The sequence below is a fragment of the Rana temporaria genome, chromosome 3, assembly GCF_905171775.1.
Source record: "Rana temporaria chromosome 3, aRanTem1.1, whole genome shotgun sequence".
NCBI classification, from domain to species: domain Eukaryota; kingdom Metazoa; phylum Chordata; class Amphibia; order Anura; family Ranidae; genus Rana; species Rana temporaria.
Genome location: NC_053491.1, coordinates 419,494,430 through 419,521,352, shown reverse-complemented (window position 1 = coordinate 419,521,352; position 26,923 = coordinate 419,494,430). Strand labels below are relative to the sequence as shown.

Here is a 26,923-nt window from a genome sequence, read left to right as displayed (position 1 = left end):
GACAAATACACAGCAAATGATTTCAATTGTATAGAACATATCAATTTGCATATAACATCTGACGTGGCTACAATGATACATGATGGCGCAGTGGAACATTAAAGTGTATCTAGACACAAGAACAATAATGAAATATATTGATGCTAACCAGTCCTTAGATACTGTGGGGCATATTCACAGAAGAAATATGCCGGCGTATCTACTGACACCCCGGTTATTTTCAAATTTGCCGCGTTGTATCTTTAGTTTGAATTCTCAAACCAAGATACGACGGCTTTTGGCATCGATCCGACAGGCGTACGGCTTCATACGCCTTCGGATCGTAGGTGTAATACTTCGGCACCCGCTGGGTGGAGTTTGCGTCGTTTTCCGCGTCGGGTATGCTAATTAGCTGATTACGGCGATCCACGAAGGTACGCGCGTTCGTCACATTCTCTTACGTCGTCGCTAGTCGGCTTTTCCCGACGTAAAGTTACAGCTGCTATTTGTTGGCCTATCTTTAGACATCCCATGTTAAAGTATGGCCATCGATCCTGCGTCTAATTTTTAATTAATTTATTTTTTTGCGTAAGTCGTCCGGGAAAAGGAAAGGACGTAACGCACGTCGCAGTTCAAAAAATTCCGTCTGTGCGACGTCATTTCGCGCAAAGCACGGCGGGAAATTTCAAAACGGAGCATGCGCAGTACGTTCGGCGCGGGAACGCTCCTAATTTAAATGATACACGCCCCATTTGAATTAGGCGGGCTTGCGCCGGACGGATTTACGCTACGCCGCCACAACTTTACAGGCAAGTGCTTTGTGAATCTGGCACTTGCCCATAAAACTTGCGGCGGTGTAACGTAAATGACATACGTTACGCCGCCGCAGAACTACGTGAATCTGCCCCTGTGGTTGCATTAGTTGTCTTTTTTTCTTTTTTTTTCAGGTACAGTGGAACCTCGGATTGCGAGTAACGCGGTTAACGAGCGTTTCGCAATATGAGCACTGTATTTTAAAAAATCCGGACTGAGTGTTGTCTCGCAAGACAAGCAGGATTCAAGCCAAAGCGGCGGGCAGTACCGCATTTGGCCTGAGGTTGGGGGGCGCCGGAGCCGAGCAGAGCCGATCGGAGCTGTTCGGAAATGCTCGGGAAAACCGAGCCTTTCTGAGTTCAGTCGAACTGTCCTTGGGCCTTTACGGGTGTTTCCGAGGCTCTCAGGCGCCCTCCCACCTCTGGACACATGCGGTATTGCATGCCACTGAAGTCAATGCTGAACAAATTATTTTTGTTTCCATTGACTTCTATGGGGAAACTCGCTTTAATATGCGAGTACTTTGGATTACGAGCATTCTCCTGGAATGGATTATGCTTGTAATCCGAGGTTCCACTGTAGTAATCTACACCTCCCTCTCTCTGTCCCTATAACATGGGGGTAAGAGGTGTTCTTTAGCCTACAGAGAGAACTGGAAGAAATGTAACTGATAAGAAAAATAAAAGTGGATAATTTTAATTACCCCTGCCAGTGTTAGATAGTTGTCTCATCCATGTAAACTGATACATTCTGCTGGAGAGCTTGTGCTGTGAAAAACAACAGACTCGCTGGCTGGATTAATTCGATGAAAACAGAAGAAAGAAAGCCTGAAAAGGGAAACTAATGCAGCTATCACATCTAAGAATTGGTAATCTGCAATATAATAAATGTTTGGTTTTGGGTTTAATAATGCTTTAAATAGGGAAGTAAAACAGTGGCTAAACTGCCTATTTTTTACTGACCCCAACTACAAGAATGAACAAGCACGTACTGACTCAGAACAAGTATGAAGTAAATGCAGTGAGAACTTCTGAACTACAGTGCCTTGAAAAAGTATTCACACCCCTTGAAATTTTCAATGTATTTTCATAAATGTATTTTGTTGTATTTTGTATGTGATGGACCAACACAAAGTGGCACATAATTGTGAAGTGGAAGGAAAATGATAAATGGTTTTCCAATTTTTTTTACAAATTAATATGTGAAAAGTGTGGCGTGCAATTGTGTTCAATACTTTGTAGATCCGCCTTTTACTGCAATTACAGCTGTAAGTCTTTTTGGGGGTCTCTACCAGCTTTGCACATCTAGTGACATTTTTGCTCATTCTTCTTTGCAAAATACTGTAGCTCAAGCTCTGTCAGATTGGATGGAGAGCGTCTGTGAACAGCAATTTTCAAGTCTTGCCACAGATTCTCAATTGGATTAGGGTCTGGACTTTGACTAGGCCATTCTAACACATGAATATACTTTGATCTAAACCATTCCATTGTAGCTCTGGCTGTGTGTTTAGGGTCGTTGTCATGCTGGAAGGCAGGGCCGGACTTACCATTGGGCTTGACTGGGCTCAAGCCCATGGGCCCCACCCAATAGGGGGCCCCCTTTAAAAAAAAAAAAACCCAACCCTTCGCCACCCTCTTATTTCTGGATAGGCCCCTTACACAGCCTGATGCCCCCAGGATAGGCCCAATCTCCGGCCAAACAGCCCAAGGCAGATAACACACATTCACCCAGACCACCGTCTGGGTGGCACACAAGAACTTGGATCACCTGACCTCACCCGAATATATAGGCTCTCCCAGCAGGCCAAGGGATTCAACAAAATCCCTGCCCATTGGCTAAGATACCCCATATACACATAACCTGACCTTGAGTTGTCCTTATCAATCTAACACAGTGGTTCTCAACCTGGAGTCGGGACCCCCTCGGGGATTGACTGACGATTTGTCAGGGGTCACCGAATCCTGGGCTGTTCCTTAAGCCCGCACCACTCTCCCAGCCTTTTTGCGGCTGTCCAGCAGGGCTGTACCTGGAGCATGTGGCCGCCCAACTGGACTGTTCCTGGATAACAAAAAAACCTGGGGAATGCCCAGGGAAAAACCAAGCCTCCTTACCGACCAGCCTGCAGAACAACCAATTAACCTGTCTAACAGTATGCGTTAAAAACAGGGGTTTTGTTCGCACGCATTTGCAAACGCATGCGTGAGCCACAGAGCTGTGCTGTAATCTGTGGTCCTAACACTAAACAATGAGCGTCCCCACATTGGAGGCACATGCATTCTAATTAATAGCTAGGGGCAGGTGGACTGAAGGGGAGCCACCCCTCCTTAAAGGTACAGGAGCACACCAAACACCCAGCATATAGCACAATGGCTGCAAAGGTGTTGGTGCACTGCTGGACCAATATAAGCACCACAGGTGAAACAAAAACGTGTCCACCGCCCCCATCTATAGCTGGCAATCGCAGTAAGTGGCATTGGAAGGCTAAAGCAGATAACAACAAAACCTGGGGAATGCCCAGGGAAAAACCAGGCCTCCTTACCGACCAGCCTGCAGAACAACCAATTAACCTGTCTGTTCCTGGAGCCCGCAACTGCCCACTCAGCATCTTCACAGCCACCCATTCAGTTCATGGCATGGTTGGGGGGTAAAGACTAGAGGTCAGCTGACTGGTGAGGAATGTGAAGTGGGAGGGGCTGGGGGAGACCCTATCTCCTGATTTTAGCATAGGTGTCACTGCTGCGAGACACCACAGAGCTGGAGACTAGACATGTGAAATTCGTTTTTTATTTGTAATTAGTTTTTTTACGGAAATTCGTTAATTACGAATTTTCGTATTTCCGAATTTTCGGACCTCCGAAAATTTTTAATTTACGAATTTTCGTATCTACGAAAATTCGAATTTACGAATTTACGAATGTTCGTATTTCCGAAAATTCGTATTTACGAATTTTCGTATTTCCGTTTTTTTTTTTAATTTACGAATTTTCGTATTTCCGAATTTTAGATTTTAGAATTTTGGGAATTCCGAAATTTCGAATTTTTCAATTTTTAAATTTTCAACATTTTCAAGTTTCGAATTTTCGAATTTTTCAAATTTCACATTTTTCAATTTTCGAGTTTTCTAATTTTTCACTTTTCCAATTTCGAATTTTCACATTTGGAATTTTTCCAATTTCGAATTTTTCAAATTTCGAATTTTCAAATGTTTCAAATATCGAATTTTCAAATTTCTCATTTTCGAAATTTCAATCCATCATCCGAAAATGGAGAGTATGGCACAACTGCAAACCTATCAAGATATGGCCGTCCACCTAAACTGACATGCCGGGCAAGGAGAGCATTAATGAAATCCACAGTTCAGGTGGGAGAATCTGTCAACAGGACAACTATTAGTCCTCTCCACAAATCTGACCTTTATGGATGAGCGACAAGAAGGAAGCCATTGTTGAAAGAAAGCCATAAGAAGTTTGCAAGAAGCCATGTGGAGGACAAAGCAAACATGTGGAGGTGCTCTGGTCAGATGAGACCGATGTAGCGCCCTGAGGTTTAGTCAGGGAGCTCCTCGCTAATTTCCTTGTCAGGAATAACTACTATATTTAATTACTAGGGATCCATTGATTTCTTGGTTGTACTTTCCTCTTCTACCACCAGGTGGCCGGGTACATGGATGTTTTAGATCAGTGGTTCTCAACCTTTTTAGTGCCATGACCCCTTGATAAAATTTCCCAAGTTGTGTGGACCCCTAAGGCTGCATTCACACCTTGGCGTACAAAATCGCGGCGTTTTGTACCGCGATTTGCGGCGACAAAATGCCACGATTCTGAATGCAGCCTCACCCCCTCTATGGAGATGGTTCACATCTCCTATGCCGAATGCCGAAAGCCGCCTGAAAAAAGGTCCGGGACTTTTTTTCAGGCGGCAGGCGTACGGCGTTCGGCTTTCGGCGTGGAGATGTGAACCATCTCCATAGAGGGCAATGTGAAATCATCCCTCCAGCATCTCAGGGGCGGCTGTGGCGTCGCACTACAGGCGTATATACGCCACGGTGTGAAGGGGGGCTAACAGTAAAATTTTCGTAGTGTGGGTTGTCAGCACCCAAGGCACCCAAGGCCCTAGCCCACAGACATTTAGCCCCCCCTAGTCCCTTCCACTTGTACAGTATTAAAACTCCTTATGGTATTTTTTAGGATGTACCACGGTCTCTTTGTTCTGCTTTCTTTCGCTTCTATCTCCCCCCATCCCTCTCTCTAGCCGTCTTTCTTGTTCTTTCTCTTCCTTTTTCTTTGTTCCTCCCCCTCTGTTCCTCTCCCTTCCATGTATTCTCTATTTTTATTCCTTCTCTTACTCCTTGGTGGGGGAATGGAATGAGTGGCAGTGCTGGTGGGGAGTTGGGATCAGTGGCAATTCTGGGGGGAGTTGGGATCAGCCAACTTAGGTGCTCTTGATAAAGGTCATCTGCTGATCTGAGAACTGTAGTGGGGACTTTTAATGGCAACTCTAATCACAGGTAGTGTTACTCACTGTGCTTCCGGCTTCACTGTGTCTCCATGTGCACTGCCATAAAAATCATTTTTTTCGTTTGTTATTTTATTTTTTTATTTTTTTTCGTAAATTCGGGAAATTCGAAAAATTTGTTTTTTTTTGAAATTTCGAATTTCGAATTTTTCAATTTTCGAAATTTCAAATTTTTCAATTTTCGAATTTCGAATTTTTCAATTTTTCATTTTCGAAATTTTGAATTTTCGAATTTTTCAATTTTCGAATTTCCGAATTTTTCAATTTTTCATTTTCGAAATTTCGAATTTGGAATTTTTGGAATTTGGAATTTTCGAAATTTCGAATTTGGAATTTTCGAAATTTCGAATTTGGAATTTTCGAAATTTCGAATTTGGAATTTTCGAATTTTTCAATTTTCGAATTTCCGAATTTTTCAATTTCCGAATTTTCGTATTGCCGAATTTCGAAAATTCAAAAATTTCGAAAATTGAAAAGTTCGAAAATTGAAAAGTTCGAAAATTGAAAAGTTCGAAAATTGAAAAATGTTTCAAATTTCGAATTTTTCAAATTACAAATTTCGAATTTTTCAAATTTCGAATTTTTCACTTTTCGAATTTTTCAGTTTTCGAATTTCGAATTTTCAATTTTTAATTTTCGAAATTTCGAATTTTCGAAATTTCGAATTTTCAATTTTCGAATTTTTCAATTTACCAATTTCCGAATTTTTCAATTTCCGAATTTTTCAATTTCCGAATTTTTCGATTTACCAATTTTTAAATTTTCGCATTTTTAAATTTTCGAATTTTGTATTACCGAATTTCGAAAATTCAAAAATGTCGAAAATTCGCAATTTCGAAAATTCAAAGTTAAAATTTTTCAATTTCCGAATTTTCGTATTTCCGAATATTATCGTATTTCCGAATATTTTCGTATTTCCGAATATTTACGTATTTCGAAATTTCGAAAATTGAAAAATTCGAAAATCGAAAATTGAAAAATTCGAAAATCGAAAATTCAAAATTTGAAAAATTCGAAATTTGAAAAATTCGAAATTTGAAAATTGAAAAATTCGAAAACTGAAAAATTCGAAATTCGAAAATTGAAAAATTCAAAGAAAAAAAAACGAATGAAACAAAAACGAAAAAGACGAATTTTTCGAATTTCCGAAAAAAAAAAAAAAAAACGAAATTAAACGAAAAAAACGAGACACAGTGAAGCCGGAAACACAGTGAGTAACACTACCTGTGATTATAGTTGCCATTAAAAGTCCTCACTACAGTTCTTAGATCAGCAGATGACCTTCATCAAGAGCACCTAAGTTGGCTGACCCGAACTCCCCCCAGAATTGCCACTCTTCCCAACTCCCCGCCAGCACTGCCAATCATCCGATTCCCCCACCACCCCACCAAGGAGTAAGAGAAGGAATAAAAATAGAGAATACATGGAAGGGAGAGGAACAGAGGGGGAGGAACAAAGAAAAATGGAGAGAAAGAACAAGAAAGACGGCTAGAGAGAGGGATGGGGGGGAGATAGAAGGGAAAGAAAGGAGAACAAAGAGAGAGTGGTACATCCTAAAAAGTACCAAAAGGGGTTTTAATACTGTACAAGTGGAAGGGACTCGGGGGGGGGCTAAATGTCTGTGGGTTAGGGGCGCAAATAACTTGTCTTGCCTTGGGTGCTGACAACCCACACTACGAAAATTTTACTGTTTGGGGTCCACACAACTTGGGAAATTTTATCAAGGGGTCATGGCACTAGAAAGGTTGAGAACCACAGATCTAAAACATCCAAGTGCCCGGCCACCTGGTGGTAGAAGAGGAAAGTACAACCAAGAAATCAATGGATCCCTAGTAATTAACTACAGTAGCTACTCCTGACAAGGAATTTAGCGAGGAACTCCCTGACTAAACCTCAGGGCGCTACATCGGTCTCATCTGACCAGAGCACCTCCACATGTTTGCTTTGTCCTCCACATGGCTTCTTGCAAACTGCAAATGGGACTTTTTATGGCTTTCTTTCAACAATGGCTTCCTTCTTGCCGCTCTTCCATAAAGGCCAGATTTGTGGAGTGCACATCTAATAGTTGTCCTGTGGACAGATTCTCCCTCCTGAACTGTGGATTTCATTAATGCTCTCCTTGCCCGGCATGTCAGTTTAGGTGGACAGCCATGTCTTGGTAGGTTTGCAGTTGTGCCATACTCTTTCCATTTTCGGATGATGGATTGAACAGTGCTCAGTGAGATGTTCAAAGCTTGGGATATTTTTTTCATAACTTAACCCTGTTATAAACTTCTCCACAACGTTATCCCTGACCTGTCTGGTGTGTTCCTTGGCCTTCATGATGCTGTTTTGCTCACTTATGTTCTCTAAAAAACCTCTGAGAGCTTCACAGAACAGCTGTAATTATACTGAGATTAAATTACACACAGGTGGACTCTATTTACTAATTAGGTAACTTCTGAAGGCAATCGGTTCCACTAGATTTTAGTTAGGGGTATCAGAGGAAAGGAGGCTGAATACAAATGCACGCCACACTTTTCAGATATTTATTTGTAAAAGATTTGGAAAACCATTTATCATTTTCCTTCCACTTTATAATTATGTACCACTTTGTGTTGGTCTATCACATAAAATTCCAATTAAATACATTTATGTTTTTGGTTGTAACATGACAAAATGTGGAAGATTCCAAGGGGTATGAATTTGGGACAGTCAGCTTCTTAGGACAGTCAGAGAAGAACTCCTCCTACAAGCTTTAACCAGACACTGGTAGAAGTCACGAGACTGCTATATACTGCTCATGAGAAAGGGTACAGTATTCCACAAAAGTGAGTACACCCCTCACATTTTTGTAAATATTTTATTATATCTTTTCATGTGACAACCCTGAAGAAATTAGACTTTGCTACAATGTAAAGTAGTGAGTGTACAGCTTGTATAACCGTGTAAATTTGCTGTTGCCTCAAAATAACTCAACACACAACCATTAACTAAACCGCTGGCAACAAAAGTGAGTACACCCCCGAAGTGAAAATGTCCCAATTGGGCCCAAAGTGTTAATATTTTGTGTGGCCACCATTATCTTCCAGCACTGCCTTAACCCTCTTGGGCATGGAGTTCACCAGAGCTTCACAGGTTGCCACTGGAGTCCTCTTCCACTCCTCCATGATGACATCACAGAGCTGGTAAATGTTAGAGACCTTGCACTCCTCTACTTTACATTTGAGGATGTCTCACAGATGCTCTAAATGGTTTAGGTCTGGAGACATGCTTGGTCAGTCCATCACATTTACCCTCAGCTTCTTTAGCAAGGCAGCGGTCTTGGAGGTGTGTTTGGGGCCGTTATGTTGGAATACTGCCCTGTGGCCCAGTATCCGAAGGGAGGGGATCATGCTCTGCTTCAGTATGTCACAGTACATGTTGGCATTCATGGTTCCTCAATGAACTGTATCTCCCCAGTGCTGGCAGCACTCATGCAGCCCCAGACCATAATACTCCCACCACCATGCTTGACTGTAGGCAAGACACACTTGTCTTAGTTCTCCACCCCTGGTTGCCACCACACACACTTGACACCATCTCAACCAAATAAGTTTATCTTGGTCTCATTAGACCACAGGACATGGTTCCAGTAATCCTTGTCCTTAGTCTGCTTGTCTTCAGCAAACTGTTTGTGGGCGTTCTTGTGCATCATCTTTAGAAGAGGCTTCCTTCGGGGACGACAGTCATGCAGACCAATTTGATGCAGTGTGCTGTGTATGGTCTGAGCACTGACAGGCTGACCCCCCCACCCCTTCAACTTCTGCAGCAATGCTGGCAGCACTCATACGTCTATTTCCCAAAGACAACTTGTGGATATGACGCTGAGCATGTGCACGCATTTTCTTTAGTCGACCATGGCGAGGCCTGTTCCGAGTGAAACCTGTCCTGTTAAACCGTTGTATGGTCTTGGCCACTGTGCTGCAGCTCAGTTTCAGGGTCTTTGCAATCTTCTTATAACCTAGGCCATCTTTATGTAAAGCAACAATTCATTTTTTCAGATCCTCAGAGAGTTCTTTGTCATGAGGTTCCATGTTGAATTTCCAGTGACCAGTATGAGAGAGTGAGAGCGATAACACCAAATTTAAAACACCTGCTCCCCATTCACATCTGAGACCTTGTAACACTAACGAGTCACATGACACCCGGGAGGGAAAATGGCTAATTGGGCCCAATTTCAACATTTTCCTTTAGGGGTGTACTCACTTTTGTTGCCAGCGGTTTAAACATTAATAGCTGTGTGTTGAGGTATTTTGAGGGGACAGCAAATTTACACTGTTATACAAACTGTACTATCATTAATTTACATTGTAGCAAAGTATAATTTCTTTGGTGTTGTCACATGAAAAGATATCATAAAATATTTACAAAAATGTGAGGGGTGTACTCACATTCGTGAGTTATGCCAGGTACACACGATCGGATTTTCCGTCCAAAAAAGTTGAAAGTGATCTTTTGGTCGGAAATTCCAACATTTTCTGTCAGAATTTCTGCCAGCAAAAGATTGAGAGCAGGTTTACTATTTTTCCGTCTGAAAAAGTTCTTGTCGGAAAATCCACTCGTCTGTATGCAATTCCAACTCGCTAAAAAAAAAATCACACATGCTCAGAATCAAGCACAAGAGCCGAACTGCCTATTGAACTTCATTGATCTCGGCTCGTCGTACATCTTGTACGTCACCGCGTTCTTGACGGTCGGAATTTCAGACAAGATTTGTGTGACCGTGTGTATGCAACACAAGTTTGAGCCAACATTCCGTCAGAAAAAAAGTTTTCTTGTCAGAATTTCCGATCCTGTGTATGGGGAATTACTGTGTATATGTGTATGTGTGTGTGTGTGTGTGTGTGTGTGTGTGTGTATGTATATATATATATATATATATATATATATATATATATATATATATATATATATATATATATATATATATATATATATATATATATACATACACACACACTATATTACCAAAATACTTTTGTGAGATACTGTATTTAGCAGTTTATATTTACTGCGGCACGGCAGCCCGACTGCGCAAAATCACGTACCTGTGTGTGATTTTGTGCATGCAGTGCTCCCGCTGTGATGGGACACAGCGGGAGCCAATCAGCGGGTCTGGTGGCCGTAATGGGGCCAGCAGCTGCCAATGGGCTCCCGCTGTTGTCCCGATCAATGAGGAGGGAGCGTCCCGGTGCAGCCGAGGCTATTGTAAACATTGCTGGATCGAAGGGAGCTCAGGTAAGTATTAGTGGGGCCCTGCACACAGAAGGTTTTTTACCTTTATGCATAGAATACATGAAGGTAAAAAAAACTTCAGCCATTAGAACCACTTTAAGTTCAGGTATTTTGGAATTCCTGCAACATTTTAAGAACCCCATGAGACTCTAACCCAGGCAAGTTCGCTCATCGCTTTTGGCTTATTGCTATGATGCTTTCCCCCAGTTTGAGGCAGCTCTTCATTGGAGATTGATAGCAGCGCAACCATTTGCTCCCGCTGTTATCAATCAAATCAATGATGCGGCGTGCCGGGGGGGCCGGGCCGAGCGGTACACTTGGCGGCTATGGCCGCCACTGTATCAGAGGGGAGCTTGCCCGCAAGCTAACCCACTTGGGAGAGCACTTCCCAGAAGGGGGTTAGCTTTTGCGGGGAGGAGCAGAGAAAGCCGCCGCGGGACCGCAGAAGACGAGGATCAGGGCCACTCTTTGCAAAACAAACTGCACAGTATAGGTAAGTATGGTATGTTTGTTATTTTTTAAAAAAAACTTTATACACCCTTTGAGACTTTTATCATGTTTTTTTTTATTATTATTCTTTTTTTTACTATTATTTATTTTTATTCGTTTTTTATTATTATTATTATTCAGATAGCACTTAGTGTAGTGCCCCTCTAAACAGGCTACTTTTGATACTTAGCAGTAGTTATAAACTAGGCATGAACAAACTTGGTGTGTTACAATAATGATGTTATTTTTCCACAGGAAATGAATGCCCTGCGCCCATCACCACTGAAGCCTGGCATGCGCAGGAACTCAGCCGTCACATGTTATCCTGCTGTAGAAAGTGGCCCACAACTTTCTCTTTACTATCGGCCAGATCGGGCAAGAGAAGCAGAGAGTCGGGCTGGGCACTGTAAAGATGGCATGTCGCAGTCTGGCAGGAACTCAATGTCTAGCCTACCCACTCATCCCAGCAAGCTGGGCACTGCATGCCACTTGGATGCTCTACTTATGCCAACAGGGCGTTTTGGAGGTAGTGCCCACAACATCACTCAGAGCAACAGGAGCAACATGCTGAGCCTCAGGGCTATGTCTTTGTCAGATGGCGGAAATGCAAATAAGATACTCAGCGTACCCGCAAAGCCAGGTGTGAGGTCTCCTCCATCCTGTGAGAAATTGGCAAGAGCAGAGTCTAGTGAAATCGCAGATGAAGGTCACCGAGGAGGAGGTATTTCCAGGTCAAGGCAAAGCTCTCAGAGAGGCCAGAGACCCCAGCACATGCTTTCTATCCAGGTGACAGAAAGGGAGCCCATGGAAGGCAAGATGCGAGGATACGAAAAAGAGAAGAAGATCACTATTAGCCCTTCTATGGATGAAACACAATGGGAGGTAAGAGAAAAAACAGAAGAATCAAAAAAATATTATTTAGGGCAAATTAACAATTAAAGCCAGCTGACCAGTCACAAGCAAATGGAGAGAGATTTTTTGTCTGAATGCACCGTAAAGGTCAGATATTTCTATGGTTTGTACTGTTGAGAGTAGGGTTGTCCCGATACCACTTTTTTAGGACCGAGTACAAGTACCGATACTTTTTTTCAAGTACTCGCCGATACCGAATACCGATACTTTTTTTAAAATGTGTCCCCGAATGCAGCCATATCCCCCCACAAATGCAGCCATGTCCCCCCACATATGCAGCCATGTCCCCCCACATATGCAGCCATGTCCCCCCTATATGCAGCCATGTCCCCCCTATATGCAGCCATGTCCCCCATAAATCCAGCCATGTCCCCCCTATATGCAGCCATGTCCCCCCTATATGCAGCCATGTCCCCCCTATATGCAGCCATGTCCCCCCTATATGTAGCCATGTCCCCATAAATCCAGCCATGTCCCCCATAAATCCAGCCATGTCCCCCCTATATGCAGCCATGTCCCCCCTATATGCAGCCATGTCCCCCATAAATCCAGCCATGTCCCCCCTATATGCAGCCATGTCCCCCCTATATGCAGCCATGTCCCCCCTATATCCAGCCATGTCCCCCCTTTATGCAGCCATGTCCCCCCATACCTAGATGCCGCCGCCGCATGGGTTAAACAGCGTGGGGGGAACATCACAGCTTTCATTTGAATAGCTGTAGTATTCCCCGTTGCGCCGCGTATAGACACTCCCCCTTGCTCGGGATTTGACAGATCCCGAGCAAGGGGGAGTGTCTATACGCGGCGCGGCGGGAAATACTACAGCTATTCAAATGAAAGCTGTGATATTCCCTGCACGCTGTTTAACCCATGCGGCGGCGGCGTTGCGGTATGCGACGGGGTCGGCATTCGTTGCGGCGCGCGGGGGAGGGGGGGGTTTATGGCCGGTTTGGGCAAGTATTCTATTTAGGTATCGGGGGTATTTGCAAGTACTCCCGCAAATACTCGGTATCGGTCCCGATACCGATACTGCTATCGGTATCGGGACAACCCTAGTTGAGAGGGCCTCTTCTGAGGAGATTTTCCATTCATATGTGGTCACAGACACAGGAAGTGAGGGGAATTGTCCTAAAGGAAACGTATAGAGCCATAAAATTATTATTTTTTTCACAGAAAATCGCTTAGAACATTTATCATATTTTTAGGACCCTTTGTATACCTGTTGGGAAAAAATCCCCTTGCTTCCTGTGTAGTGTCTGGGACAGAATGCACATTAATATCTGTCTAATGACAGCAAAATCAAAGACAACAATTAAAAAGAAACAGAGATTCTATTTCCTTTTCTCACACCTACTCTATAAAAAAAAAAAAAGCTTCTGACAGGAATCCAGCCTTGTTACTCAGGCACCCCAATCACCTAGCAAAGCAGGAAAACTACACAGCAGTTAACAAATACAGCCTTGGTCAGGAACCCCCCATCCCACCTTAAACAGCAGCACACTGATTAGGTCATCCCTTTGCTCACTGCACCATGCAATGCAATCCTGACTGGCTTCCAGTGTGAGAGGAGGTGGTCATATCAAGACAAATTCTTGTACTGGTAATTTTAAAGTGATTCTAAAGAAAAATGTTGAATAGATAAATGGAAATGTCATACTTACCTGCCCTGTGTAATTGTTTTGCACAGAACAGCCCTGATCCTTCTCTTCTGGGGTCCCCGCATCCAATTTGCATAGCAGGAGAATGTGACCGCCTCTCTATGGAGCCGGTTCACATATCTCTGGGGTGGCTGCGGAGCGCACTGCACAGAAACGCTGTGTGTCTTTGGCTCCATTTCAGGGCGGAATTCAGGCAAATATTTGTCCCTGCTTCGTCCCTGAAAGGGAGAACAGGGACGCACAGTGTTCCTATGCGATCCACGGCTGTTTCCAGTGTGAATCGAGCCTTAAGCTGAGAAGCAGCAGAAAACAACTCCGTCTTTAAATTAGAGCAGTCCTTCTCAAACCTTGTAATATGGAGGAACCCCTCAAATAACATGCCAGGGTCATGAAATCCCAATGACCATATCAAAAGTTCACAGTAAATTGGTGTGATGGTCACTTAGAAGAATGTTCCTTAAGCTGGCCATATACCTATAGATTATCTGCAGATTTTCTATGGTCAGATGGAAAAAGTGGAACAGATTCCTCCATCTACACTGAACTGTGTGGAAGGAAGAATCTCCCACTGGCCCAAGCTTCCATATCTTGCTAGTGGGCCCCGCTGACTCTCACACAACACAGTTTAGCATACATGGAGAAATCTGTTGCACGTTTTCCATCTAACCATAGAAAATCTGCAGATAATCTATAGGTGTATGGCCAGCTTTACATTGGGGATCATTGAAAAAGATTTTCCCCTTACAGATAGCTAGAAAAGATCATTGTAGATAGTGGTTACTCTGGAGGAGCCCTAGGGTTCCATGACACCACCCTGGTTAAGAAAGGTTGAAATACAGCACAAAAAGTAAATTGACAAGAAGAACCTTTTTTCACATATGTTTCATTTAAATACGTTTTAAAAAAAAAAAAAACATATCCATAATGTGCCATTAAGCTAAAAAAAAATACTAGTTATGTGTTCAACTAAAAAATACATAAAAATAAATATTTTTGAATACTGCTAGAGTAGGCGCCTAAATTTGATTTGGTATCAGCCTCAGCCCCCTTTTAAGCAACAGTAAGACTGGAGGACTGATGCCGCGTACACACCATCACTTTATGTGATGAAAAAAAATTACGTTTTTTAAACGTCACTTTAATTGACTGTGTGTGGGGGAAAACGTCGTTTTATGTCTTGTAAAAAACGACCAAAAAAAATTGAAGCATGCTTCAATTTTATGTGTCGTTTTTCAAAAGTGCACTTTTTACTTCACAGAAATTGACCGTGTGTAGCAAAAAACGTCGTTTTCTAAGACGTTTTTTCATCCACGCATGCCCAGAAGCTACTTATGAAGCAAGCTTCAATGGAAAAACGTGGTGGAACGTAACCTCACTTTGCAAGAACATTGTGAGAAAACGATGGTGTGTAGGCAACTTCGTCTTTGAAAATTGAAGTTTCAAAAACGTCATTTTTTACTTCACAGAAAGTGTCGTTTTTTTTCATCACATAAAGTGATGGTGTGTACGCGGCATGAGACATCCTGCAAAGTATATAAACGAATAAAGTACATTCTGACAAGAAAAAAAAGAAGACTAAGTGAAGACTCCCCAACATGCTGCTGCTGTTCCTTTATTAACCAATCACTGGCTGGGGGTGGGGAAGTGACCAAACTGCTTTGCTTAACTGCAGTAGAGAAAAGTCAGGTCACCAACCTGGCTTAGCTTTCTTCTGGGACTGTGTAAATTCCAGGACTGAATGGACATAAGTACAAATTATTCTGCAGGTAACATGGCTCCTATATACGCGTTTCATCTGTATATTTATATGTTTCTCTGTAGTTCAGCTTTATAATCCATGTTAAGTGGATGATTTGATATTTGCTGCAGAAATGTTGCTTCAGGTTTTCCGGTGCCAGTAATTTTTTTTTATACCAATATTTTATACAGGTATGCCAGAAATCTGGGGAAATTGCTTCCCTACGCCAGCAGTTACGGGACACTCAAGACGAGGCGTCTCTACGTGCTAGTGAAATTCTAAGCCTGAAAGCTCAACTTCGGGAAACAAAAGGCCGTGGAGAGGCCCTGGAGCAGCGGGCAAGAGAGGCAGAGGAAAGATTGCGTGTAGCAGAGGCAGAGAGGGATGAGAGGGATGATACAGTGGTAACAGAAGTCGAGTTAGAGTCCCTCCGTACAGAGCTGGAGGCAGAGCGGCAGAACAATGAGCAGATGACCGATGTGTTCCAGAGGGAGAGGAAAACATGGCGGGATGAGAAAGAAAAGGTCATTCGGTATCAGCGCCAGCTGCAGCAAAACTACCTTCACATGTGCCAGCGATGCCAAGCTCTGGAGCAAAGGCTGAGGGCTGTGAGTGGAGAGGACCTGGACGACGGGCCCATCATGACTCTGCCTGATATGGAGCTCTCCTTCCAGGACATTTTAGCCACTGAGATCTGACTGGAGTGAGAGAGGCGCGTGGAGTGTGACTGTATGTGGTGTGTACGAGTGAGAATGGGACTGTGCATGGAGACATGTTGGACATCATTACTGAAAGTCTGTTTCTTTTGCCCATAGCAACCAGGAACATTTTCCCTTAGCAATTTTTGGTTCAATATAGGAGACCTTAACTGGTTACTGTGCGCAACATTTCTTCCTTTAGACACCGGGAAAGTCATTGGGGACCTGTCCGTCACGAAACATTGGATGTCATTTGAATTGACATTTTATAAATCTGCAAATTTAGTGAAGCCATGTGGCCTCCAAGCCCTGACTTGTTATTTTTTTTAGGGTGCAAAATTCTAATATTTCTCTTCATGAGCCAGCTTCAGGCTTTGTTTGAAAAAGACCACAGGGGTTAGATCAAGCCCAGTTCAGCCTTTAGGTTCCAATAGCAGCTTTGCCCCCATTGAACACCGTAATTCTGTTGCCAGAGTTGATATTAGGACTCTGCATCTTGGGAACAGAGGTTGTAGCAACACCCCCATTCCCTCCTAATAAAACAGGCCATATTACATTTCTTAATAAATTGATTCGTCCCATAACCCCCAAGGGAGGACGGCGCCATATTGCATTTTTTACTTATTCTGGTACACTTTAGCCCTTGCATTTTTGAATTTGAAAAGTGTATTTTTTTTTATACAACTGTGGTTTAAGAAGCTGCACCTGCCATGTTCCCCTAGTTACAACTATGTATACCACTGAATACAATAGCAGACAGGGTAAATTCCTCCATTCGCGCTGTTAAGCATTAATGGGGAAATCAATTGATTTATTTTGCTGAACAAGAGAAATATAAACACGCATTGCTAGCTTGAAGGATTACTAAACCCAGAGCAAAAATGCAATATATTGAAGCTTAAAGTTCTTAGATGTCCTGCCCACATTAGTTTTCAATTTTTTTCAAGCTACCGTGTTTCCCCGAAAATAAGACCGGGTCTTATAATAATTTTGGCAACAAAAGACACAGCAGAGCTTATTTTCGGGGTAGGTCTTACCATGTAATGTACTGTCTTCTCAACAAACCCCCCACCTCCGCATGTCATGAATCCCCAGTGTGATCCGAGTTAAAATGCTTGTAAAATCCTATAATCCACTCTATTACAGAAGTTAAATAATGTACAATATAATTGTGCCAAATACCTTTTTATAGCGCCCTGGAGGTTTCCGTGACCTGGTTTCTTCCCCACTCTGAGCACTGCAGGGGGAGGGGATGGAGGAAAAGATCCTCTGCTGACAGCTGGGAGAAGAGGAGGAGGAGAGCAGTGGGAGGTCAGATGAGTGCCGAGCGATGCTGTACCGAAGGTATTTGGCACAATTATATTACAGTAACACACCAATTGTACAGTATTTACTACTGTAATAGAGTGGATTATGGGATTTTACAAGCATTTTAAACTAGGGCTTATTTTCGGGGTAGGGCTTATATTGAAGTCCTTCTGGAAAATAACAGTAGTTCCTATTTTCAGGGTAGGTCCTATTTTTGGGGAAACACGGTAAGAACATTTTCAACAAATACAGAAAATAGCTGTTTCTGTGAGCTGCATCGCAGATTATCTCCTTTCCTTGACATCTTTTGTAAACTACAAATTCCCCCCCCCCACGTAACAGAGATGAAGAGATAGGGACAAGTTTGTAGTCTATATCAGCAGAACAGCCTAGGGTGACAATGATGGCTCCTTCCATAGATACAATGAAGGGAAGATGTAGCCACCCGGGGATAGGAAGTGTGTTATTTGTAGGATTGCCAGGTGAAAGTAAAGTGAAAACAATACAGCCGCCACACCATAAGCTGCAATATATTGCATTTTTTGGTTTTGGATTTAGATAAACTTTAAATCCTCAAAGTGATGGCCAGTGCAAACAACAGACAATAGTAGAGTCAACAGGCTGATAATCAGCAAAGGCCCAGACAAACAGACCCCAGGTTCAAAACAAAAAATGAAGCAATAGCAGAGTCAACAGGCTGATAATCAGCAAAGGCACAGCAAGTTTAGTACAAATACTGGTATAATCCAGGGAATCCTTGCAACCGCAAGTCAAGGGTTTGGCTCATTGGTGCGGCATAGCTCCAATGACTTGAATTGCTGAGTTTAACAACTGGCATCTTGACATGTGAACAGCCTCTTCCGGCAATATTCCAGAGCTTAGGCAGGTTGCAAGGGGATGGTAAATTGTGTGAAATAACCTCTGATATTGGGATTGTATAGGCAACAAATAAGAAATTGTATAGAAAAATATATAAATTTATTGATAAAAAATCAAATAATGCATATATAATGGAGACATAAAAACATGAAATAAATAATACATATGAAACAAATGATACAATGCCAGAATTCAAAACCTCCAGTGATTAGGATACGCCACTGTTTGACTGTCTCCTAATCACTGGAGGTTTTGAATATTTTCAATATTTTGAAGGTTTTGATATTTATTTTATGTTTTTATTTCTCCATTATATATGCATTATTTGTTTTTGTATCAATAAATGTATATCTTTTTCTATACAATTTGTTATTTGTTGCCTATACAATCCCAATATCAGAGGATATTTCACACAATTTAAACTTTCAAGGGATGATGGCAACTTCATGTTTTTATGCATGAGTTGATCTAATGCAAGGGGATGGTAAAAGTAGGGCCGCTATACCGTCAGGTATTAACCCCCGCTAGCGGCCGATAAAGGGTTAATACCGCCCGCAATGCACCTCTGCAGAGGCACATTGTGGGCGGTATTGCAGCAGTTTCCCATTGTTTTAAATGGGAAGGAGCGGTATACACGCTCCTCTCACCGCTCCAAAGATGCTGTTGGCAGGAGATTTTTTTCTCTCCCGCCAGCGCATCGCCTCAGTATGAAAGCCCTCGGGCTTTCACATTGAGTATGCAGTGCAGGAGTTTTTCAGGCGGTATAGCAGCGCTATTTTCAGCGCTGTACCACCTGAAAAACTCCTCAGTGTGAAAGGGGTCTAAGGGTAAGAGGAGCCAGCCCTGAGGAGCTTTTGACTAGGTTACATTGATGCGATTTGATATGTCAAATCACATGCCAAATTGGCGGAAATTGGCGGCAATGGCACCGTTCAAACGGTGCGACACCAAAATTGTGGCACTGCACCGATTCCCAAAAGCAGTTTCTGTACTAATTTTGGTGACTTCGATTGACATCTGTGCAGGAACCCGCACAGATGTCTCTGAAATTGCCCCCAAAGTCAAACTGACATGCGGCAATGAAATCGTTGCCAGTTCAGCTCAACCTAGGCTTAATCTCAAAAAGTGCCCTTGTAATCCATTGCAGTCCATTTTAGCATGGGTTAAAGTGGCAATTGAGATGCTAGAGAGCAACACTAGAAACCCTAACAAGATCCCTTGTAGTGCTGAAATAGTGAAATTAGTGAGAAAAAGTGGCTAGATTTCAGCCTTTGTGGACAAACATTTCCATACATAATTACATGAAAAGCTGCTGGTTTTACCCATAGATACAGACTAAAACACAGAGCCATGTATCCAACCTCCATAAAGACCTTTTGGTTCACCTTACCAAAGCCTTGATGATTTTACTATCTAGTTGCTTCTCAAGTCCAATTCCACATGCATCACTTTTTTCACATCTCACTCTGATAACAATTAAAGTGTATTAGCTGGATTCAGGTATGCGGGCGCATCCTTGCGGGGGCGTAGCGTATTTACACTACACCGCCGTAAGTTAGTAAGGCAAGTACTGTATTCACAAAGTACTTGCCTGCTAAGTTACGGCGGCGTAGCGTAAATGGGGCCGGCGTAAGCGCGCCTAATTCAAATGAGGATGTGGGGGGCGTGTTGTATGTAAATTAACTGTGACCTGACGTGATTGAAGTTTTTTAAGAACGGCGCATGCGCCGTCCGTGTACATATCCCAGTGTGCATTGCGGCAAAGTACGCCACACGGACGTATTGGTTTTGACGTGGTTGTAAATTACGTCCAGCCCTATTCACCGACAACTTAGGCAAACAACGTAAAATTTTCAAATTTCGACGCGGGAACGACGGCCATACTTAACATTACTAGTCCAGCTATTTGATGGAATAACTTTACGCCTGAAAATGCCTTACGTAAACGGCGTATCTGTACTGCGTCGGCCGGGCGTACGTTCGTGAATAGGCGTATCTAGTGATTTACATATTCTACGCTGAACGCAATGAAAGTGCCACCTAGCGGCCAGCCTAAAAATTACACTTTAAGATACGACGGTGTAAGACACTTACGCCGCTCGTATCTTAGCCTAATTTAAGCGTATCTGGTTACCAGAATACGCTTAAATTTGCATCGGCGCAGATTCAGACTTAGGCTGGCGTATCTACTGATACACCGGCCTAAGTCTTTCTGAATCTGCCTATATGTCTGTGCAAAAAAAAAAAAACAGTACATCTCTGCAATGCACACACTTTTCCCTATGTTTTCACTTTTTTCAAATGCTGCAAAAAACAGAAAATACCTGTTGATCTGCCAAAAAATCAACAAGCAAAATTACTTTGTAAAGTTGAAAACACTACCTCTGATGCAATCCCTATCCCCCTAGTTCTCCCCTGCTAGAATGCTGAACTACTGAAATAAAAGTGCCCATAGTAACCAAGCAAATTCTCACTGCATTTTTGGTTCAATACAGTAGACCCTAATTGGTTAATGTGGGCAAGTGGGGTGTAGCGTGGTAGGGTGACATTAATTTACACAGTCGGGTGAAATAATAAACTTGTATTGAAGCAATGCAGCAACAGTTTACAACAATCACGGTGGAAAGACTACCCAACCAGTTGCACTTATGGTTACAGCAATGGTAACAGATCGTTCTCAATCCAGAAGAGATGTGACCTTATGTATTCCCTCCTTATCAGGAACCTTTCCCTGCTGCTAGTACTGTTCCTAAAAGACAGTACCTTTTCCTGTACTACCCACTGGCATAAAAGCTAGCGAAACCAGGGAGGCAGGGCCTAAAATAGGCTCTGCCTGACCTATGATGGCTGTCATAGTCTCATGAGGCAACAACATCAAACTGGATCGCTTCCCCTGTGACCCAGGAAACCATAGAGGAACCAGGTTACTCCTTTTCCAGCTGCAGCGCCGCTGTGGTTCAGTGCCACCTGCAGTGGAGAATATAAACTGCTTCTGCCTGCAGACATATGGGAAGCCATTTGGGAAAAGCTCATCTGGAAACATTGGATGTCAGTCAAACTGACATATTATATATTTGCAGATTTAGCGTTGCCCCATGACCTCGAAGCTCTGACACTTTTTTTCTTAGGGTGGAAAAAGATACATTTTATCCCATAGTTCTTCCCCATAAACCAGGCTTCAAACTTCTCTCAGTGACGACCATAGGAGGCCCAGATCAGGTGTTGTTTAGCCTTTATGTTCCAGTTGCAGCTTTGTCCCCAGTGAGCACTGTAATTCTGCTGCTAGAGTTTTAATAATGAATCTTTGCATCTTGGGGGTAATGGCTTACTAATAAAATAGGTCATACTGCATTTTTTACATATTCTGGCATACATCAGCCCTTGCCTTTTTCATGTTAGGCTTTCATTAGTTAAATGGACAGGTATTAGGGAAGGCAAGTAGGAGAATTATACTTTGCAAAAAAAATCACTTAAACGCAGCTGCCACTGTGGCATTCCGGTAATACGTTTTGGGAGCTGAACCTTCCATATTAGAGGAGCTCTCTGTTGTGGGCAGCCCAGTCTTTTACATTATTTATTTAAGGTTTTTTATAAAGATAAATAATACAAAGGTATATAAAAAGTAGAAAAAAAAACATATTAAAAGCATCGTTAAAAGGTGGTACCAGGAAAAGACAGTATGCATTTATTGGCATTGATATGGTCATAATCTTGAGACAAGGACCCATACAGTATTACTATCCGAGAATTATTACATCAAACTAGATCAGGGAGAGAGGTAATTGGTACAGCTGGGCAGTCTTAATTCACTTTGACTAATGATCACTGCCCTATTGATAACTGCCACAGATTCAGGTCATGTATTCTGGAACAAGAGCGGGACCTGATGGGTAAAGTTATGAGGTAAACATTTTCAGACTCTACTCTCCTTGCCCAATACCTTCCTATTTGATCAAATCAGAACATACTTTAGATTTTAGGTTCTGTTTAGGAACCCACTGGGATGTATGTAGCACATGTGTAACGGGTATCAGTATTATATTGTGTTAGGCCGCGTACACACGGTCGTTCCAAACCGATGAAAATGGCCCGACGGGCCATTTCCATCGGTTCACCGCTGAAGTGGCCTGATGGTCTGATGTGTGTACACACCATCATTCCAAAAACCGATCGGGTCAGAACACGGTGACGTCAAACACACGACGTGCTGAATAAAATTAAGTTCAATGCTTCCAAGCATGCGTCGACTTGATTCTGAGCATGCGCGGGTTTTGAACCGATGCTTTCTGTACTAACCATCGGTTTGGACCGATCGGGCAGCAGGCCATCGGTTCGATTTTAAAGCATGTTTTAAAATTTTCGACCGAAGGACAACAGACCGATGGGCTATACACACGGTCGGTTTGGACCGATGAAACTGAACCTCGGTCCATTCTCATCGGTTTTGTCCGACCTTGTGTACGCGGCCTAAGTGTTTTCTCTAAAGGAGAAATCCAACCTGAGCTTTTTAGGCTGGGCTTCTCCTAATGATCACATGAGTGCAATTCGTTTTGCACTCCTGTGAACCGTTTTCAGCGGAGAGCGGTCTGAATTCCGCTCTCCACTGACGTCACTGCCATCAGTCGAGCCAGTGCGTCATCCCCACTTCCGAAGTCTGGATCCGCTAGCTGCCTTGACTGATGGCAGTCTCAGCGAGCCGCTGAGACTGCCGCTCCCTGCCCCTCCACAGCTGATTGCTCCAATGAGCATGGAGACGCAGAGAAGAGAGCTGCTGACTGTCAGTTCTCCTCTCGGGGTCTATGAGAACCGAGCCATCTGCGGTGTTCAGTGGCTCCGTTCCCAGTGCAGAGACGCCGGGGGACAGCTGTGGCATGGCAGTGCTGCTGCATCCACCTAGGCAAGTATAAATATCCCCTAAAAAAACAATACTTTTCTTTTAAGTCCTCTAAAGCTAGTGGTCCATCATGGATTACCTGTGGGCACAATGTTAGGCATCAGTAGGTATTAACCCCCCTGGCGGTATTCCCGAGTCTGACTCGGGGTTACATTTCTGTGCTGCGATCGGTAACCCCGAGTCAGACTCAGGCTAGCCGCACTGAATCCACAGGCAGTGATTACTTACCTTGTCCTGGATCCAGCGATGCCACCGCGCTGTGTGAGCGAGCGGGTGCTCACTCGATTCACACAGTGCCTCTGTGTGCCGATCTCCGTTCCCTGCAACGTTACGACGCACAGGGGCGGAGAACGGCGCCAAATTCAAAAGGTAAACAAACACCTTACATACAGTATACTGTAATCTTATAGATTACAGTACTGTATGTAAAAAATACACACCCCCTTTGTCCCTAGTGGTCTGCCCAGTGTCCTGCATGTACTTTTATATAATAAAAACTGTTCTTTCTGACTGCAAACTGTAGATTGTCCATAGCAACCAAAAGTGTCCCTTTATGTCAAAAATGGTTTTAGAGCAGCTAGAAAACAGCGATAATAAATTATAATCACTTGCAGAATTGTGCGATAGCGATTTGTGGGGAAATTCGTCATAAAAAAATAAAAGTAATGACAGCGACAATTCTGCAACTGAGCAAATTTCAGTGATTTTGAGTTGATTACATTATTGAATAATTTTTATTATAATTATATTATTATTTGTTAGAATTATTTATAATTATTTATATATTTATTTATTTATCTTTTTTTTTTTTTATTCATACCCAGGATGCCTACTAGACTCTTGTTTGGTCAGATTTAAGTGAGTTATTCCTAAGAATTACAGGCCTACAGTATAAAACGCCAAATTTCCTTGCAAATAATGGTACCGCTTTCAGCACCTAAAATCTGAAATAATCATACCGCCAGGGAGGTTAAGAACCATCTAAAGCTTGTATTTCATACATTGCAGTATTTGTTCATTTCAGGAACTGCCCTAGCCAGGCAGTACATAGACGTTGTCCACCATTCAGGGTGCTCTTAGGCTAGCTGTCACAATGACTATGTGCAGCCATAGAACTATCCCTGGCTGCTGCTAACTAAGTCTACATACATGGGCCCAGATTCTCAAGAGATATGACGGCGCATCTCCAGACACGCCGTCGTATCTATGCGACTGATTCTTAGAATCAGTTACGCATAGATATCTTTTCGATCCAACAGGTGTAAGTCTCTTACACCGTCGGATCGTAACTGCAATTTCTTTTCCCCCGCTAGGTGGTGCTTCTGTCGATTTCCGCGTTGAGTATGCAAATTAGCTAGATACGCAAATTCCCAAACGTACGCGCGGCCGACGCAGTAAAGTTATGAAGTTTACGTTAGGCTTTTCCCAGCGTAAAGTTGCCCCAGGGTCTATGAGGCGCAGTCAATGTTAAGTATGGCCGTGGTTCCCGCGTCGAAAATTTAAAAAGTTACGTCGTTTGCGTAAGTCGTCCGTGAATGGTGCTGGATGTAATTTACGTCCACGTCAAAACCAATGACGTCCTTGCGACGTCATTTAGAGCAATGCACGCCGGGAAATTTTAGAGACGGCGCATGCGCAGTTCGTTCGGCGCGGGGACGCGCTTCATTTAAATGAAACACGCCCCCTACCCGTGGGAATTTGAATTCCGCCAGGTGATTTACGCTACGCCGCCGCAAGTTTACAGGCAAGTGCTTTGTGAATAAAGCACTTGCCTGAAAAACTTGCGGCGGCGTAACGTAAATGAGATACGTTACGCCCGTCCATTTTTAGGCCGATCTACGAGAATCTGGCCCATGGTCTCCATTCATGACCTCCAACATGATAAGTACCAAAGTTCTACAAGTCATTAATTACTAGACTGAGAGTGCACCAACCTAATATTTAGCAGGAGCAATACATCTCTGTTAGTTAGCCACTCTATGTAAAGCAAAAAGTAAGAAAGTCTCTGAACACCCAGAATGCAGAGCCACCAACAAGGCAAATACAAAAATAATAAGGGAAGGGTTATGCTGAGAGTATGTATGGAAACCTGAAATCTTGAGGGCACCGGCATCCTAATTTTCTTAATATGAAGTAGAGAAGAGCGATTTGATTACCCTATAGGTAGGATAGCACACCCCTACAAAATGGGGGAAGTGTGTCTCAATGGGGTATAAGGCTGCATCAAGTGGGAATAGGCCATGGAAGGATGTGTGCTTTGTGTACCTTGTGTGATTGTCTACCATGTGCAAAGTGACTGTGGAAGTATGACTGCACACACACACTGTGTGTATAAAGAGCCCTTCTTATATCAACCTATATGGTCCTCTTTGTTCCCTCAACATTTTCTGAAAATTGCCACAATGACGTGTTGTGGAGTTTGTGCCGCACGCAGTCCATGTGTTCTGTAGGAGTATGGCCACTGACAAGATTAGCAGAACTGACAGATGTCAAGCTCAGAAAAAGGAAGGAAGTGAAGAACCCATTGTATTCCTGTAGCTAGCAGATATATGGATGAAGAGAATGGAACAATGATGTGCCATCTTTGGAGTAGAAAGTGTTCATAGACAATGCTTTTCTAGAAGGCAGAGCTTTACAGGACTGCTCTGTGGAGGTGAAAGAGAGGGAATCGTGGTAAACACCAAAAAGATAGGCCAGGCTATTTGTACAATGAAAATACAGGAAATGTCTATCTGTGTGACATCTAATAGTCGATGAGCACTGAGGAAATGACGTGACCATAGTGATGCTAAAGCCTTTGTGAATATGGGGTGGTGTTGTCGCACCTTTTCCCACTGTCATATCATGAGTGGGAGGGGCGGCATACCATACCTGGAGGGGAAGCCATAACTCTATGTCTGGTGCAGCCTGGTAGCTGCCTAATCAGTACAAATAAATTGAGATTTGATGTTTATATTGTTTTAAATAAAGAAATCTCCTGGATTATGTGAGGCTGTTATATTCCACAGGTCGCTATTTAAAAAAGCAACAAACAATACACTGTACATTGTTTAGGACAGAAAAAGTATCATGGATGTACAATATGTTGTTTTGGATAGAGCAGGGAAGGGTTAAAAGCCCTTTTCTGATTTGTACGGCTATCTGGAGCTCAGACAGAAAGATTTCCCTTGACATCCTGACTTACTGCCACAGTGGCAAAAATTTCCTCAGGTAGAAAGTGAGGCAAAGGGGTAGATCCACAGAGCGAGTATGCCGCTGTATCTACTGATATGCCGGCGTACTTTCAAATTTCCCGCGTCGTATCTTTAGTTTGAATCCTCAAAACAAGATACGACAGCTTTTGGGTTAGATCCGACAGGCGTACGTCTTCATACGCCTTCTGATCTAAGATGCAATTCTTTGGCATCAGCTGGGTGGCGTTCACGTCTTTTTCCGCGTCGGGTATGCAAATTAGCTATTTCCGACGATCCACGAACGTACGAGCGGCCGGCGCATTTTTTTACGGCGTCTCTAGTCAGCTTTTTTCGGTGTATAATTAAAGCTGCTATTTCGTCGCGTATAGTTAGACTTACTATGTTAAGTATGGCCATCGTTCCCGCGTTTAATTTGAAATTTTTATTTTATTTTTATTTTTTTGCGTAAGTCGTCTGTGAATCGGAATGTACGTAAGTCACGTCTATGTTAAAAAAAATGATGTCCTTGCGACGTCATTTAGCGCAATGCACGGCGGGAAATTTAGGGACGGCGCATGCGCAGTTCATTCGGTGCGGGGACGCGCTTCATT

The 26,923-nt window shown here is 43.0% G+C and overlaps 1 protein-coding gene across 1 annotated transcript in view; it reads left to right on the top strand.

Moving 5' to 3' along the window:
- The window catches only part of LZTS1 (leucine zipper tumor suppressor 1), an 83,939-nt gene extending 65,605 nt beyond the window's left edge, over positions 1 to 18,334 (top strand). Inside the window, exons 3-4 of the mRNA XM_040346130.1 lie at positions 11,308 to 11,934; positions 15,552 to 18,334. Of these exons, the coding sequence (XP_040202064.1) occupies positions 11,308 to 11,934; positions 15,552 to 16,058 (1,134 nt within the window). The 3' untranslated portion in view covers positions 16,059 to 18,334. The remainder of the gene's footprint in view (positions 1 to 11,307; positions 11,935 to 15,551) is intronic.
- The last annotated feature ends 8,589 nt before the right edge of the window (positions 18,335 to 26,923 follow it).